The sequence below is a fragment of the Malus domestica genome, chromosome 04, assembly GCF_042453785.1.
Source record: "Malus domestica chromosome 04, GDT2T_hap1".
NCBI classification, from domain to species: Eukaryota; Viridiplantae; Streptophyta; class Magnoliopsida; order Rosales; family Rosaceae; genus Malus; species Malus domestica.
The window spans coordinates 6,148,086-6,164,642 of NC_091664.1; the positions used below are offsets into that span (position 1 = coordinate 6,148,086).

A 16,557-nucleotide genomic window follows, 5' to 3' on the forward strand; every position below is an offset into this window, starting at 1 on the left:
GGTTTTAGATGACAGCTGTATGTTGGTAACAGAGCTGCTGATTACGTATGCTTGAAGCAATTGTACTCAGTCTGCGTGCGTCATGACTCACGACTGAGGGCAATTCAAAACTAAATTCTTATTTTTATGAAAGAGCGGCTGATTACTTATGTTTATTATAGAACTAATTATGTCGCATACTATTTTATCATGTCAGATGATTAGGTACATAGTGAGTATACACGATAATTATGTAATGAACAAAAATGCTCCGTTTGAAGAGATGTTTGGTTTGAAGAGATGTTTGGTGTTCAGATTGTTTAGCTGTTGGGCTTTCATATCTAGAATAACTTAATCTGATACTACGAGGAAAATTCAGATTTTATCAAAAAATTAATTAGCAATATAGAAAATAGATTAACTACATATAAACACATAAAAAAAGATTCAGTGTGAAACTCATTCTCAAGATAAACATTTAAACTAACATATGATTTTTTTTTTACACGTTGTTTGTGTTAACTACATTGCAATGTTTGGGAATTGAAGAGAAAATCAAGAAGAAAGATGAGCATAGAGAGCAGGGCCGGTCCAGAGATTTTTTAGGCCTGGGGCGACGTAAAAAAAAGTGCACTAACTTCATGTAAGAAAATTATTTATTTTTACACATAAGACATCGAAAAAATTATACTTAGAAAAACACTTCAAACTCAATAATTTAGAAACACAGAAAGACTAATTTATTTTGTATTGAGAGAGGGAAACAAAAAAATTTCGGGCTTACAAGTAGATAGATGATGAATTTTGTTTTCCATCTGAACTTTAAATGTGTTTTTGAATAAATCGTGAGGTGTTTTTTTCTTATTTACTAACTTTGTCAATACGGGACTAAAAAATAATGATGTTTTCGAGTCTTTAATTGATATGTATTATTAATGAATGGGCACTAAATTAAACATTTTGATGACATGTCATATAATTTGCAAATTTGGTATACGTATTATTCTTTGTTGAAGATTAGACTTGAATTAAAACGAATATTTAAAAATAACAACCCACATAGCTACTAGATAGTAACTAAAAATAAATTAACAACCAAACAAAAATTTGTAAAAATTGAAAAGAATAAACATGCACATAGCATTTCAAACTTAGAACCTCTTGTTAATTTTAAACAATAAAAATCATTGTTTCTAATTAAACTTCTTGATCCTTTAACCAAATTTTATAAATTTATACTCTTATAAAAAGAAATTTGTAAAAAATAGAAAGTAAATAAGCACATAGGGTGTTTTGAACCCAAGACCTCCTCATTATTTTCAAATGACGAACCACCACTTCTAGTTAAATTTCTCTGCCTTTGAACCAAATTTTATAAATTTATACTCTTATAAAAACATATATAAATATACCACCCTAATAATTTTGGTGCCCCTAATTTTTTTGGGTCCTGGACGGTCGCCCTGCTTGCACTGGGCCTGGGTCGGCCCTGATAAAGAGTTTTAGAGAGAGAGATTTAGATAGAGAAACATGCTTTTGTATTGATTAATAGAATGAAGGTTACACAACTATTTTTATAAGAGAAAGCCTAACTACTCTAACCAACTTACTAATTGTATTGCTAACTGTATTGCTGACTTGTATACTTAATAGTTGGATATCTTAAAAAATAAATAGTTGACTTTCCAAAAAAAGTACTCTGGTGGAGTTAGAGAAGCAAAGCTAACCCTTATTAGTAAAGCGTCGGCCTTGCCTTTCTAATCGGCATATATTTTTTTTATCGTTTAACTGTTATAATGGCAAATATTCACTACACTGGCTCAAGAAGATGTGCAAACAGTTACTCTATAACTATAAGGTATCAATCTCCATGAGTGGGTTAGTTGAGAGACTAGACTTATTGACACACCCGGTCCCAAAGGAGGGCGTGCTGGCCGTCACGTGAGTGTGACGTAACCATTTACACAGTTCGAAAGCTTAAAAAAATACAATTACTATGATAAAACACCCGAGGGGGAGTCCTACTTTTGTGACTTCTGTCAGAACACCGCTGGATTCCTCGTAGCCACCAAAGCTCTGCTAACTAGAACCTGGAGGGGCGCAAAACAAAATTGAGTGGGTCAGTACAACAAAGTTTTTCGAAAACATTTCCTTTAAAACATTTCTAGCCCCTCGCTGTAAAACCCGAATACTTTCCCAGAAAATAACATAATAATATATAAACATATATATGTATCATCAAAAGCTCAAATTATAATCCTTCAACGCTTTTCAGAAAGAATATGCCATGCCAAGCCAATGCCAAAATATAATGTGAATGCATCAATATAATTCAGGTGAAATAATAAATCAACCCGAGACCCTACAGTGGTCTTGTACAGCTGATTCTATAGCTCAATATCCATCCAGCCGGAGTCACCAACTGTGACCTGTACGGCCCTGCCGGAGTCACCAACTGTGACCTGTACGGCACTACACTGCACATAAGTCGGAACTACCTATAGTAGTCTGTACGACTAAGATGGTGAAATAATACGCTCTAGTGCTTCTCTCATTAATCATCTGTGCACATAATCTAAGGTCACCTACCAGTCAGAACCCCTCTAATGGTCTGTACGACTGGCATGTCGGAACCACCTCTAGTGGTCTGTACGACTAACATGTCGGAACCACCTCTAATGGTCTGTACGACTAGCATCTACTTGGATCCAAGGTGAGCGTGTAATGCAGGGTGAATAACATAAGCACTAACACCAAGGGTGCAGGTTACGAGCTCTCAACATAATTCACATCATCATTCATTCATATAAACCATATAAACTCACCTGATACTCACATGTGCGTCCACAGCACCAATTCACATATATATATGCATCAATATCAATTCATATAATTTATAATATGCATCATGGCAATTGAAAACATACTTTCATATAAATTCAATTTCTAGGACAATTAATAGTATATAGGTAATACGAAAAATAAAACTGCCCACTCACCTGGAGTTCGCCCAACAACTCCCTAGCACCACACATCAAGGCATCGTGACGATCAGCGCCTAGAACGATAATCAAATCCAACCTCAGAATTCATATCGATAGAATATATAACTTATATAAGACACGTCACTACGTAGTTCGATCCGAAAGATCTGCAACTCAGATTTCAAATCCATAACTTCTAGAGGTCCACAATATACCTCTAGGACATCATCCTAAAATTTCATTACCATCCAACGGTCGAATCTCCGTCAATTTCCAAAACCAAGTGACGGTTAACATTCTACATTATGAACTTACAACTCCAATTCCGAAAGATCCGTATATCGGATTTCCGATCCGTAGGTTCCTATAATCCTAAAATATTATGTATTACAACGTATCAAAGTTTGGTGATGATCCAACGGTCGGATCGTCAATTCACATTTTTACCTAACCACGAATCGTAACGAACTTAGGTTCAATTACTCAATTTACGTCCAACAATTATCAAAACTGAACCTAGAACCTTAAACACATGCTAAGAATGAAATTGGCGGGCCATTGGCCACGCGTTGCCGCAGGTGGCGGTCGGCCGCCCTGGCTCGCCGGAAAATCCAACTATTTCCAAAAATTCTCAAAAAATACATAATCGAAGATCTCAATGAGTAGAGTAACTTTCATATCTGTGGCCAAGGCCAATTTGGCCTGGAAACACTTCAAATTCATCAAATTCCGTGCGGACCCTAGAATTGGGTGAGTTCCAATTCGACCTTCAAATCAACTCCACCGTCCAAATCAAAGCTTGGGCTTCGTTCCAGGTCCTAAGGGAATACTAATGGTGTTAGTAATTGAAAGAAAACATTTCAGGATTTGAAGAATTTGGACAAGAAGGTCGCGACACCTGTGTGGATGTTCTTCGCGAAATCACCACGAAATTTCATGATTTTTGGGATGAAACATGAAGAGGGAAGGCCTAGGTGTTGATTGGAAGTGGTACCTTGATTCAATTTGTGAGAAATCCGATGACAATCGCCGGAATTTGGGTGTGGGTGTCGCGGGTAAACGGGTTGGGGAAAAACGCGTTTTCTGATCTTCTCTCCTCCGCTTCTCGCCCTCTCTCCTTTCCTCCTTTCCTCTGTTCCGATTGGTCGGCTTCTCCCTCTCTCAATCCCTCCTGATGCCTTCTTCTCTCTTGTCCCGATTGGGCATTTCTGCCCAATCTCCTTCCTCTGTTTCTTCCTCTCACGCACACACACACACAAAAACCTTATTTCACTTATATTTATTTATTTTTGTTTTCCTTACATCCAAGCCATCCATTTAATTCTTCATTAAATCTGGGCCATCCAAATTTTAATAATAAAATTTATAAAATGCCCAAACTTCAAACTTTAAAATCTTTTTCTTTATAATTCCAAATAACGAACTGTCAGCGCCCACACGTTCGTAGCGACGAGTACTACGAGGATATGTCAAGAAAACAAATCTTAGAAGGCACGACACAACGATTAACCTCGAATAATGCGCGTACCTCAAAGGGCATTTTTGTAAAATCCTTTATTAAAACATTAAAAATTCTTAAAATTAGGGACGGACTGTCACACTTATACTCTCTTTGATATCAAACACACTTATTAAAAAAGTAGAGTATAAAAAATGGAACTTTAATGAAAAGCTCTAGGTATTGTTCACTTTAATGAAAAATCATATTTTTACACTAAAAAGTCAATCCTGGTACTATTCACCTTACACTTTATTTTGTCCTTATCGTTAAAACTCAAAGTTTTCAAGCATTTTTCATTAATTTTCATTATAAAAATCATAAGAGATGCAAGAGGTTTGAAAACTCCTGTTTGTAATTATTGTAATAATTTCGAACCCTTTTTTTTTTTTTTATAATAATAAAATATATGGATTTTTTTTATGTTGTTTACTAGGTCAAAACCCTGTATTTGAGACAACTTTTGGATTTTATAAATTTATATTATGTGTTTGTTTTGGAGCTAGGTTTTGATAGGAATGCTAAGGCCATCTCCAACCGAATAAGAGCTAGAGTGCTCGTTTTAGCCCTCTGGCCCTTCAAGAAATTAATATTTTAAATAACAGTGCATGTCCATATTTCTTACCATCTCCAACCGAGGGCCAAAGGGCCAACCATAACCCTGTGACAAAAAACCGTCTCCAATCGAGGGCCAAAAAACCATAGGGCCAAACATAATTTATTATTTAAATTTAAAAACTACAACAACTAAAATTTAAAAACTACAACTAAAATTTAAAAACTACAACAACTTAAATTTAAAGTCCATAATCAACATCATCTTCATCATCCGCCATTGTAGGAGTATAATCGGAAGTAAACAATTAGGCCTTACTCATTAGAGTGTAATATGAAGTATTCCCTTACGTATTCCTATCATCCATCTCTTCTTGTATTTGTTTGGCCCGTTCTTCATGCCTACAATTCCTTTCTTCCATGGCAAAGGCATTTTGCTCTGCCATTAATCCCAATGAGGCCGCCATTTCCTGTTGAGCAATGTAATCATCATTTGTCTTACCCTTTTCCTTTAACATTCAGGCCTTGTTTCGTCCCATAGCCTTAGGTATGGAACCTTCACCCGAAGACGGATTTTCTACCCTTGTTTCTTGAATGATAGGAGATCCATCTTCATCCTCATCTACAGCTGAGGATGCAATTCCGAACACCGAGGTAGGACCTACTCTATGTTGAGCAGGATCTTCAAATAACACCAACCCTTTACAAATTTCTCAACAACAGTGAAACTGAAAGGATTTCAAGCTGCCTTCCATATACAATTCTCTCGCTTGGCGTACCTAGAAAATATAATTACAAAAATTAAAGGAAATTAATTTATGAAATTAAATGTAATATAATTAAATATTTAAAATAAATTGTGAAAACACTTACTTCATCATAGTAATTGGAGCCGTTTTCATGTCTACTTGCGGTTGCTAACAGTGCTTGATGTCATTTATTCAAACTTGGATGAAGATGTTTCTTCCATCTTGAAGAACAACTCTCGTGGTTTCGGGTATTCGGTGGAGTGGTGCCTTCGTAGAACTCATAATATTTTTTGGACACACGAGTCCAAATATCTTCACTTGTTTAAGAACTCCCCCTCACACTATCTTTCGAGACCCATCTATAAGCCCTGCAAAGAGCTTCATCTTCTTTTTGGGTCCAACCCCTACCTTTCATTGCAGATGAGGCCATTTGAAAATTATTGAAAAATTTGAAGGAAAGATTATTGGAAGAGGTAAGAAAATATGAGAATTGAAATGGTGTAGGAATGGTGAAAATTTATGTGACAAATAGTGTAGGAATGGCTTAGGTATTTATAGAAAAAAATGAGATTTTTTTTTTAAATTTGGCCCAAAAAAATAAAAATCAAATCCAACGGTAACTGACATGAGCTAACCATCACTAGCTGACGTCAGCTAGCCGTTGTGTTTGAAATTGTGGCCCGGCTGGTTCCTTTGGGCCAGCTGGTTAGCCATTTGACCCTTTTTGTCCAATAGGGCCCATGAGCCATTTGGCCTGGCCCTCGGTTGGAGACGTTTTTCAGGCTATTTTTGGCTCTCTGACCCTTTGGTTGGAGATGACCTAAAACACCATAACCAACCATAATATCCTTTATATGAGTAATTATATACAGGGTTAAGTACGAATAACCACTCAATTTTTTGGGGTAGTTCTAAATTAATTTCAACATTTTAAAACATTCCAAATAACTATTTAACCTTTTAAAACTTAGAAATCTGTTAGGTCATTGACGCTAAGTGACGACTTTTTACCAATATTAAATGTCATGAAGTTTCTAGCATTAAATGATGAGGTGGACAATACTAAAGTTGGTTTCTACTAATCGTCTTCTTTGGAGCTTTAATTCCTCAAGTTGACTCCTTTTAGCTAAGTTAAGCTGTAAATTTTGTTTAGCTAAATTGCATCGATTTCAAAATTCAAAGCTCCATAGAAAACTTTAGAATAAAAATTCACTTTAATAATTGTTCACATCATCACTTAACGCTTGTGAACTTAACCGATGTTTAATTTTTATTAAAAATGTATGTAAATAACGTGTATTAAACGTTAAAAGTATGTATGGATGTTAAAAGCATGTATGGATATGTATAATACGTGTATCATAGGATGGAGTTAAAAAAAACCAAATATAACAAGAGAATTGTTATTGATACTCTAAAAATCTAATTGTGCACTCTAAGATTTTTATATTTGAAAACAAAATAATCTTATGAGGAATACATAATTAGATCTTTGAAGTACCAATAATAGTTCTCATATAACAAATCATTAAGAAGTGTACGAAAAATTAAAGTATTTCCAAAATTATGTATGTACGTTTATATAATAGACATATTATACGCGAATTTACTAGCTATGGCCGAAATATATCTAAGAATTAAGTCTGGATAACTACCCAACCTTTAAGAGTGATTCCAAATTAGTCCTAAGCCTTTTAGAACATTCCAAATAACTACCTAATGTTTAAAAATTAAACATCTGTTAGGTTCACTAGCATTAAATGATAAGCTAGACAATTATTAAAGCGGGTTTTAGCTCTCAAGTAATCTATGGAGTTTTGAATCTCAAAATCGATGCATTTTAGCTAAGCAAATTTACGGCTTAACTTGGCTAAACAAAGTTAATTTGGAGAATTAAAGCTCCAAAGAAGACGATTAGTAGAGACCAATTTAGTATTGGTTTAACGAAGTCACTAATCCGTTTAGTCAGCTCCACTAAGGAGGCTATTGAGACCATTGCCGGACTTCTGAGGTAGGCGTATTCTAATCCCCCGTACTCCTGCCCTAAGAACTCATGGCCTCATTGCCCCTAACTAGGCATCATAAAGAACTTGTTTCCCTTGAGGATGGGTAGTTAACAAAAAAACTACGCATTTCAGGGTAAGTCGGAGTACGTACTGTTATACTCCTTCTAGACATGTGTCGCCTTATCTTCGTTTCTCGTGATCCTTTGGATATTGAAGTGTTTCGTATTTGGGCGCACTACCTTGTTAATCCTACCTTCAATATCGTAAATGATAAGAATTGCCGCATTTGCATGTGTGCAAAAAACGAGGCTTTATCCATAGTTTTCTCTAGCCAAACCTAGCCGTGGGATCCGCTGTCGACTATCCATATCAAGTCATAGTGTAAACACGAAAATTTCCTGAAAGGAAAGAGACAAGAACTGTTGGAAATGTGCCCTAAAGCCAATCATGTGATGATACTTTACGGACATTTCACATGTTAAACTAATCTAGTTTTACATATAAAGGGTAAAGATTATTGTTTGAGCCGTCTCATATAAATGTTATATGCTTAAACGATAAAGTCCAAGGAATATGTGATTGGGAGAATGTAATCTAATGAAGTTAGATTCATGAGACCATTCTTTCGTAGACACATCCTAAATGTTCCTGATCATAGGATTGTCAATTGGGCATTGACAGTCCGTTAAGATCGGTACGTACTATGTCTTCTCTCAGGGAGAGTGATTAGTCTCGAGTCATTGGTGTGTGTGACATCAAGACAAGTACGTAGGTGCTCAATAGAGAATGAGTACACTGAACGTGATCAACGAAGAGTTCTCATATTCCATGTCACATAAGAACTCATGGTTGGGATAATGCAAATTAGTCCTTTGACCTGAGGCATCACAGTTGTCTTGTGGTTAAGTCCTTGATCTTTGATTATGTCAAAGTCACCCCCTCGGGGCGTCCACGGCATCGTTGGGGTCAAGTGACTTAGCTATGGAGACAAGTGAATGCGCAACAAGGGATCTCTAACCTTCAAACAGTTGAGGGAGAATACTCTATGATATGATTTAGAATCTCTGGCCAGAGTATGAATGAGATTAGGGAATGCGTTCCAAATCACATTCAAGTAAATCATATAAGCACAAGATTCACATTGGATAGTAGACATGAACAAATAAACTATCAAACCAAACAATGTGGTCAAGAGTATTAGATTAGAGAAAGACCGTATTGCATTTGTAATCCCGAACTGAATAGGTTCTCTAACCTCTTCTGATTAGCTTGGATAACCATGATATGCTGCTAGGTGTCACTCATGGTTTGTGGAAGCCCTAAACGTGTATAATCACTAAAGGGAGAATTGAAAATAGTTTCAATTCACAATCGATGTAAAATGGTTTTAATCGCCCACTACCTCGCTAAAAGGAACCTAATGGATCGCACACCATAAAAGGTAGAGATTGGAGATTAAACGGAAATGAGTAAGAATGATTAAATGGTTTAATCATTTATTTATGGCAAGGATTAATTAATATGTTAATTAATCAAACGAATAAGTTCGTTAAAGACCTCGGGGATAGTTTTGGACCTTAAGGCCTAATGGGCTTCGAACGTCAAGCCCATTAACTTAAGTTGTATGACAATTTAATGAATAAAGATTCATTAAAGCCCAAAAGCCCAAAATTCCTTAGGTGGCCGGCCATATGGTGATGAATTAGGGTTTTGGTTATTTAGGTCACTTAAAGAAGTGACTATATAAATGACTTTATAGCCAAATATTCATTAAGGATTAAAAGGGTTTATTTTTGGGGAAAATTGGTGAGAATTGTCTCTCCATTTTCTCTCTAAAGAGGCCAACACCTTGGAGGGTACATCTAGCAATCCTACTACTCCAAGGTCACTCATTTCTTCTACAATCTAACCTTGGTGAAGAGACTTAGAGGTTCTCAATTTTGGGAACTTGGAGAACCTATTCTTCCATCCAAATCCATGGATCTAAGAAGCAAGGAATGAAGGCCCTATCTCTTTGGGTGATTAGCCTTTGCTTATGCAAAGAGGAATCTACAAAGGTATTAATTTCAACTCACTTTGTTTTGAGTTGATTAATTGGTTCACCAATCTACTAGGCTTTGAATTTCATGGTAATGTTTTGTTTTTGAGTGCATACAAGCATGATTCCGCCTTTAATTGTTAATTGCATGCTATATGATGTTGCTCAAATGAACATGTTTTTCAAAATAATTCCTTCAAGAACAACGTGCACAAAATAATATTTGTATTTGATGATTTTGGGTTACAATTTCTCTCAAATTTGATCATCTGATTCGATCTCCGTAAGGTATTGATTTGTGGATGTGCGATTGATCCAAAGGGCCGTTGGGCTTGATCTAAGGATGAACGTTCTTCAAGGGCCGTGGGCTTGATCTTGAAGGTGGATTTGAGCGGAACTTTAAGGAGTCGTTGGGGCTTGATATTGAGGATGAGCGTTTCTTCCGTTGAGGCTTGATCTTGAATAACGGTGATGAACAAATCTTCAAGGGGCTTTTGGGCTTCATTTTGAAGAACAGTGATGAACGGATCTTCAAGGGCTTTTGGGGTTTGATCTTGAATTGGTGGAAGTTCTTCAAGGGCCTTTGGGGCTTGATCTTGAATTGGTGGAAGTTCTTCAAAGGGGCTGTCGGGGTTTGATCTTGAAGGTGGATAATTGTTGATCCAAGGGCCATCGGGGCTTGATCTTGGAAGAACAATGAACGAAAAACGAAGAAGGCTTTCTTGATTCTTCGGGATGAACGGATGATGAACGATGAACACTTTCTTCAAGGGCTGTCGGGGCTTGACCTTGGAAGAACGATGAACGAAGAATGAAGAAGGCTTTCTTGATTCTTCGGGAACCTGGATGCTTGAGAGCTTCGGAGTTTCAGAGCTTCAGAGCTTCAAGGTGTAATATGAATTCCTTTTCCCAAATGAATGAAATTGGCTTCTATTTATAGAATTTTCCAAAGCCTAATTTTGAATATAATATTTCAGATGAAATAAGTCGTTTCTGCCAGGTGTTGACACGTGTCCTGTTTGATGACTTTTCTGACTCATTTCAATTTTTCGTTGAGTCACACGCTACGTGTAAAATTTATGTAATACATGAGCGTTGAAACTTTGATTTATCGATCAATATTTATTTACCAAAATTTCGATGTCTACAAATGCCCCCACTTCAAGGCGCATCGTATACATGTGCTTGTCACGTGTAGGAGATGCGTTTTGAAGTCCCTTATTATAGATGTCGATCCAAGGGCCATCGAGGCTTGATTTTTGAATTGGGCTAGAGATTTCTTCAAGGGCCGTTGAGGCTTGATCTTGAATTGGGCTTGAGATTTCTTCAAGGGCCGTTGAGGCTTGATCTTGAATTGGGCTGAAAATGTCTTCAAGGGTCATCGAGGCTTGATCTTGAAGGTTGAAATCGGACCACAAGGAGCTTCATGTGGTAGATGATTTTTGGCTTTGGTAGTGGATGAATCGACACGTATTTTGTTGCGCTTGTTGACTTTCCACAGCTTTAATCTTGAACTGGGTTGGAGGATTTTCTGGATTCCTCCAATTGTTGACTTTTCACAGGCTTATTCTTGAACTAGGTTGGAGGATTTTCTTGTTTCCTCCAATTGTTGACTTTCCACAGCTTATTCTTGAACTGGATTTGATTCAAGGATGGTAGACACTTGATCTTGAATCGGACTTGTGATTTCCTCACGGGCCGTCGAGGCTTGATATTGAATTTGGCTAGAAGCTTCTTCAAGGGCCGTTGAGGCTTGATTCTTGGAGGTTGACTCGAACACATGGCAAGCAGGCACGAGGTGAAAGTGACGACTTGTTGCTTTGTTCAATCTTTCTAATTCACACCTGAGCAGTTTGGTCAACGGTATGATCTTCAAGATTGATGGGCTTTTCTTCCAGTCGGTGACTTGATCTTTAAGAATTTGATTCAAGGGTGGTGAATTGGCACGTGCAGCCCACAACGCCTAGCAAGTCGACCCAAGAATTTAAGGGTCAAAACAAGTCCACTACCCAGAGTGATTGCAACCCTGATGATATGAGATACTTTTGATTTTGAAGAAGTAGCAGATGAATCGGCACGTGCTTTGTTGTGCTTGTCTTCACATGCTTCAATGTATCATTTTCGCTTGCCTTATCTGTTCTTCGGGCAGATGTGGTATCTTCTCTGGAAGCATAAGATGTTGAGATAATGGGTACTTCGAGAGTAGTGCTAGGTAAGCAATCAGGGAAGGGTTCCAAGCAGTTGGTTCCTGACTGGGAGTTTGACACCAAGTGCTGGCTAATTGCTTTTTTCCTCCTTGTCCCACAGGTAAGAATAAGGACAAAGAAAATGACAGGGAGAAAGCATGATATGAAATACTCTTGCTTTCGAAGAAGTGGTGGCGATTTGACAGTGTTGCATATCGAGACTTTGCTCTTCGGCGATGGTGCCGTTAATATGTTGTTGAAACTTCTCGAGCTCTTGGATTCAACTCAGACTCTTTCTGCTGGGTTGGTCGATTGTGCAGGGAAGGGGAGACTCGATTTTGAATGAAATCAGCACGTTGTCTCCACATGCTTCAAGGTATCATTTTCACTTGCTTTATCTGTTCTCCAGGCAAATGTGGCATCTCTTCGAGTTCCTCAACTCAGACTCCTTCTACTGAGTTGACTGTGCAGGCTGCATTCTTCTCTGCTTGTTTCTTCTGCACGTTGTCTCCATATGCTGCAAGGTATCATTTTCACTCGCCTTATCTGTTCTTCAGGCAGATGTGGCAGCTTCTTTGGAAGTACAGCAGCAGTGGAAGACGAGTACTGAGTGCAATACCATGTAAGCAACCAGGCCAAGGTTCCAGGTAGTCAATTCCTTACCTGGGTTTGAGTGGAGGTTCTGGCATATTGCTTTCTTTATCCTTGTCTTTGCAAGTAAGAACAAGGACAAAGGAAAAGACATGGAGAAAGCATGATATGAGACACTCTTGCTTTCTACCGTGGTGATATGAGATACTTTTGCTTTGATGTCATTTGTTTGCAGAGGTACCCCAAGGAATAAGGAACACTAAGTGACTCAAGAGGCTTCGCTGGGAAGGCATTCTCAGAGATGAAGAAAGGTTCTGTATGTCTGCCTTGCTATGGAAGGTGAAGGTAGATAGTTATAGGAAGTTCTTTAATACCTGTAGAGGTATTATTCTTTCACTCGTGTCGGCAATCATTGAGTGATTGATCAGTATGGCTTCACGTGCTTTCTTCTTCATCAGAAATCTTCAACAAATTGTCCGTAATTTCCGCCAAGCTGAGTGTGCATGTGACAGGTGTTGACGAGGCTGAAAAAGCCTTGTGCCTCTTCGATATCTGGGATCGGTGCTTCGACAAATTGCCCGTGATTTCTGCAAAGCTGAGGTTGCATGTGACGGGTGCTGACGCGTCTGGAAAAGCAAGATGCCTCTCCGATTTCTGAGCTTGCCTCTTCGATTTTTGAATTGGCCTCTTCGATTTCTGAGCTCCGTCGAGTGCAGAGGTTGCATGTGACAAGTGCGGACAAATCTGGAAAAGAAGATTGGCCCGTGGTTTCTGAGCAAGCCCAGCTTTTGAGAACGCTAGCGCCTCTTCGATTTCTGAGTTCGCCTCTTCGATCTTTGAAATCCCATCGAGTGCTGATTTTTATAGAGGTACGCAGGACGTTTCAAAGCACACTTGAATTTCTGCCTGTAAAAACTCCATTTTTGCACTTCTACGATCTTGACTTGTCCGACCTCTTATTTCTTTCAACACCTTTGAAAATGTATGGCCCCTCCGACCGTCGTTTTGACTTGAACCTTGGTGAAGAGGCAGTCCCGCCTTCTCCAGACAACATATGGCGCCCATCCTTCATATCCCTTACTGGTCCTCTTACCGTTGGGGATTCGGTGATGAAGAATGATATGACCACTCCGGTGGTAGCCAGGAACCTTGTCACTCCCAAAGATAACAGACTACTTTCCAAACGGTCTGATGAGTTGGCTGTTAAGGATTCTCTGGCTCTCAGTGTGCAGTGTGCAAGTTCTGTGTCTTATATGGCCCAAAGTCTATTTGCTCGAACCCGTCAAGTTGAATCATTGGCGGCTGAAGTGATGAGTCTTAAACAAGAGATTAGAAGGCTTAAGCGTGAAAACAGAGAGTTGCACATGCTTGCCAATAGTTACTCGACGAGCATGAAGAGAAAGCTCGACTAGCTGCAGGAATCTGAAGGTCGGATTCAGAGTGACCATTAGATGTTTGTGGCTTCACTCCAGAGGCACTTATTGCCTTCGTCCTCTAGAGTTCTACCGAGTGTTGAGGCTCCAAACAGTCAACCTCCGGTGCTTCTTCTTCCTGGAGCTTCACCGAGTGGTGAGGCTTCAAATAGTCAACCTCTGGTGCTTCTTCTTCCTGGAGCTTCGCCGAGTGGTGAGGCTTTAAACAGTCAACCTCTGGCGCCTCTTCTTCTTGGAGCTTTGCCGAGTGGTGAGGCTTCACACGAGCAACCTTCGTGAAGGCTCCCTCCTGTTTGTTTACAAATATTTTTTTTTTTGCATATGGAATGCGAATTTATGTAATTTTAGAGAAATAAATAAAAGATGGACTTTATTTCACTAAATGCATTTTATTTTTATATATATATTTTTTCATATGTTTCTCATGGTGCCAGATGGACCACCACTTCCCCTTTTTTTTTTCGGTGCTGGATGCACCCACCACTTCTTTTTTTTTCTTTTTCTTTTGTCACATGGTGCCAGATGCACCATCATCATTTTTTTATTATTTATTTATTTATTTATTTATTTTATATCTTTTTTCAGATTGGTGCAGCACCACCAAGATTCCACCACATTTTTTTTATTGTATTTCTTTCTGTATAAATTAGGATGCTTGGCTGAGGGATTTGTAGGGAAGGACGAAGACGGACGGAGAAATGCAGTAGAGGCTTCATGACGGGCTAGTCGTTTGACGGCGGTTATTGAAGTTCTTCGCCATAGCTGTTTGCCACGGACGGAGAGCTACAGTCGAGGCTTCATGATCGGCTAGTCGTTTGACGGCGGTCATTGAAGTTCTTCGCCGTTGCTGTTTGCCACTGCCACTACACAATCATTGCACCGCCACTGCGTTCTTATTGCCTTGCACCGCCGCCATTGCACAGCCACTGCATTTTTTTTCTACCGCCTTGCAGAGGACAAGACAGACGAGATGGTGAAGTGCCATGCAGACCCAGAAAAGATTTCAACCTCTCAGAGTTCCTTCGAGGAGGACATGGTGGTCGTTAAGAGCCTTGTAGCACGCAGCAAGAACGCGCTCTGTCATATCAGCACACTTATCGATGGAATGGGATCCATCAACTAGGATCTCTGGCTCAACGATGGGGACTAGACCATTCTCCTGGTAGATGATAGCATAACGAGCCAACCCATTAGCGTTCTCTTGAATGGACAACTGAGATGGCTCATTAGGGCCAATCTTGAGCACAACGCGCCATTTTGCGAACCGTGCACCAGCTTCATAGTACTTCTGGCAACGTTGGGTAAGGCCATCGAGACCCTAGGTTGTGGTCTCACCATTGGTTCCGGTGAGCTCAACAGTACCCTTGTCGACCTTAATACCAGGGAGAACACCACCTTCCTTCAAGACGTCAACGAATGGCTTGCCTAAAGCAGTCTTCTGGTAGAGGGTTTTCTCAAAGAGGATCATTCCACTAAGGTATTGGAGCACATCAGAGGCGGTGAAGAGGAGGACGAGGACGAGTCGACGACGTGGTTGCTGCTCGTTGCTGTTTGCTATGCTCGCTGCACAGAAGGATGCCCATTGCGAGGGTGGCTGTCTATTGCTTCGGCATGTAGTAGCTGTCGTCGTAGCTAATAGAGGAGCAATTTGGCGAATGAAACGCCGTTTCGTTGCTCTCTTCATCGGAAGACGACATAGCTGATGGCGAGTTGAGGTTCTGATGAGGTTTGGTTAGATGAGGAAGTGGCTGCAACTCGGGACTCGACCGGTACCGATTCGATCTTTTGACAGAGTTTAGTCTGTGATATGGAGACCGATTCAATTCCACAGTTGTTGGTCCGTTAACGGCTTTGCTGCTCGTCGTCGACGTGTGGCTGGGTTCGACTGTGCTAATGTAGAGGAAGCTCGAGGGTGGGACTCTCGAGTTGTCGGTGAATCTCTGGGAACTGGGTACTCCGCCATTGGCGAGTTTCTGAGACTCGGACGGATGTTTGACTCGGTGGCGGTAAAGGAAGAAGGCGAGTCCGGAGAGCATTCCGAGAGTCACAATTCCGACCGAAGCAGCAATGGCGACTTTCTTCATCCCCTTGGTCGGTTGCGGCGCTTATGGGTTCTGCACAGTGGTGGCGATCGAGAGGAGGTTCTTATGGGGTTGACGAGCTGAAAGGTCCAGATTCGGGTCGAGTCGCCCTGATCGAGCAGGTCTTTAGTAGGGCCTGGATCTAGGTGAGGAACGAGTTGTGGAGTTTTGCCGTCCTCATTGACCTCCATTTTCGCCCTAGTTACAAGATCAAACCAGGCAGAGATCTAACTCTCGGTGACTGATGATCGTTGGATCTTTGTGATCTGAGAGTGTGAGTGGGGGCGACAAGCTGGAGCTTGGGCCTGGATTTGTGGCTAGGCTCACTAGCTTACATACATACATATATATATATATATATATATATGTATATGTATATGTATGTAAAAGAAATCTTTTTTTTTTGTAAATGAGTAATAACGTATGTATTCCTTTTTTTTTTATTTATTTATAATTT

General features: G+C 39.5%; 1 protein-coding gene across 1 annotated transcript; it reads right to left on the reverse strand.

The window, feature by feature from the left end:
* Positions 1–14,080: 14,080 nt before the first annotated feature.
* Positions 14,081–15,487, reverse strand: LOC114824476 (fructose-bisphosphate aldolase 3, cytoplasmic-like). Its single transcript, XM_029101616.2, has 3 exons — positions 15,355–15,487; positions 15,053–15,294; positions 14,081–14,308 (listed from the first exon to the last, which is right to left on the reverse strand). Exons 1-3 carry the CDS (start codon positions 15,485–15,487, stop codon positions 14,081–14,083), a joined length of 603 nt encoding a protein of 200 aa, XP_028957449.2.
* Between the last annotated feature and the right edge of the window lie 1,070 nt (positions 15,488–16,557).

Bases quoted from the DNA above. Each gene is read 5' to 3' on its own strand.
- LOC114824476 (XM_029101616.2), bottom strand. From the start codon at position 15,487: ATGATCCTCTTTGAGAAAACCCTCTACCAGAAGACTGCTTTAGGCAAG. The intron at 15,295-15,354 runs GTGAGACCACAA...AGTACTATGAAG, and splicing joins TGAGCTCACCGGAACCAATG to CTGGTGCACGGTTCGCAAAA. The intron at 14,309-15,052 runs GTCCTCCTCGAA...GTAAACAAACAG, and splicing joins AGGCTCTTAACGACCACCAT to GAGGGAGCCTTCACGAAGGT.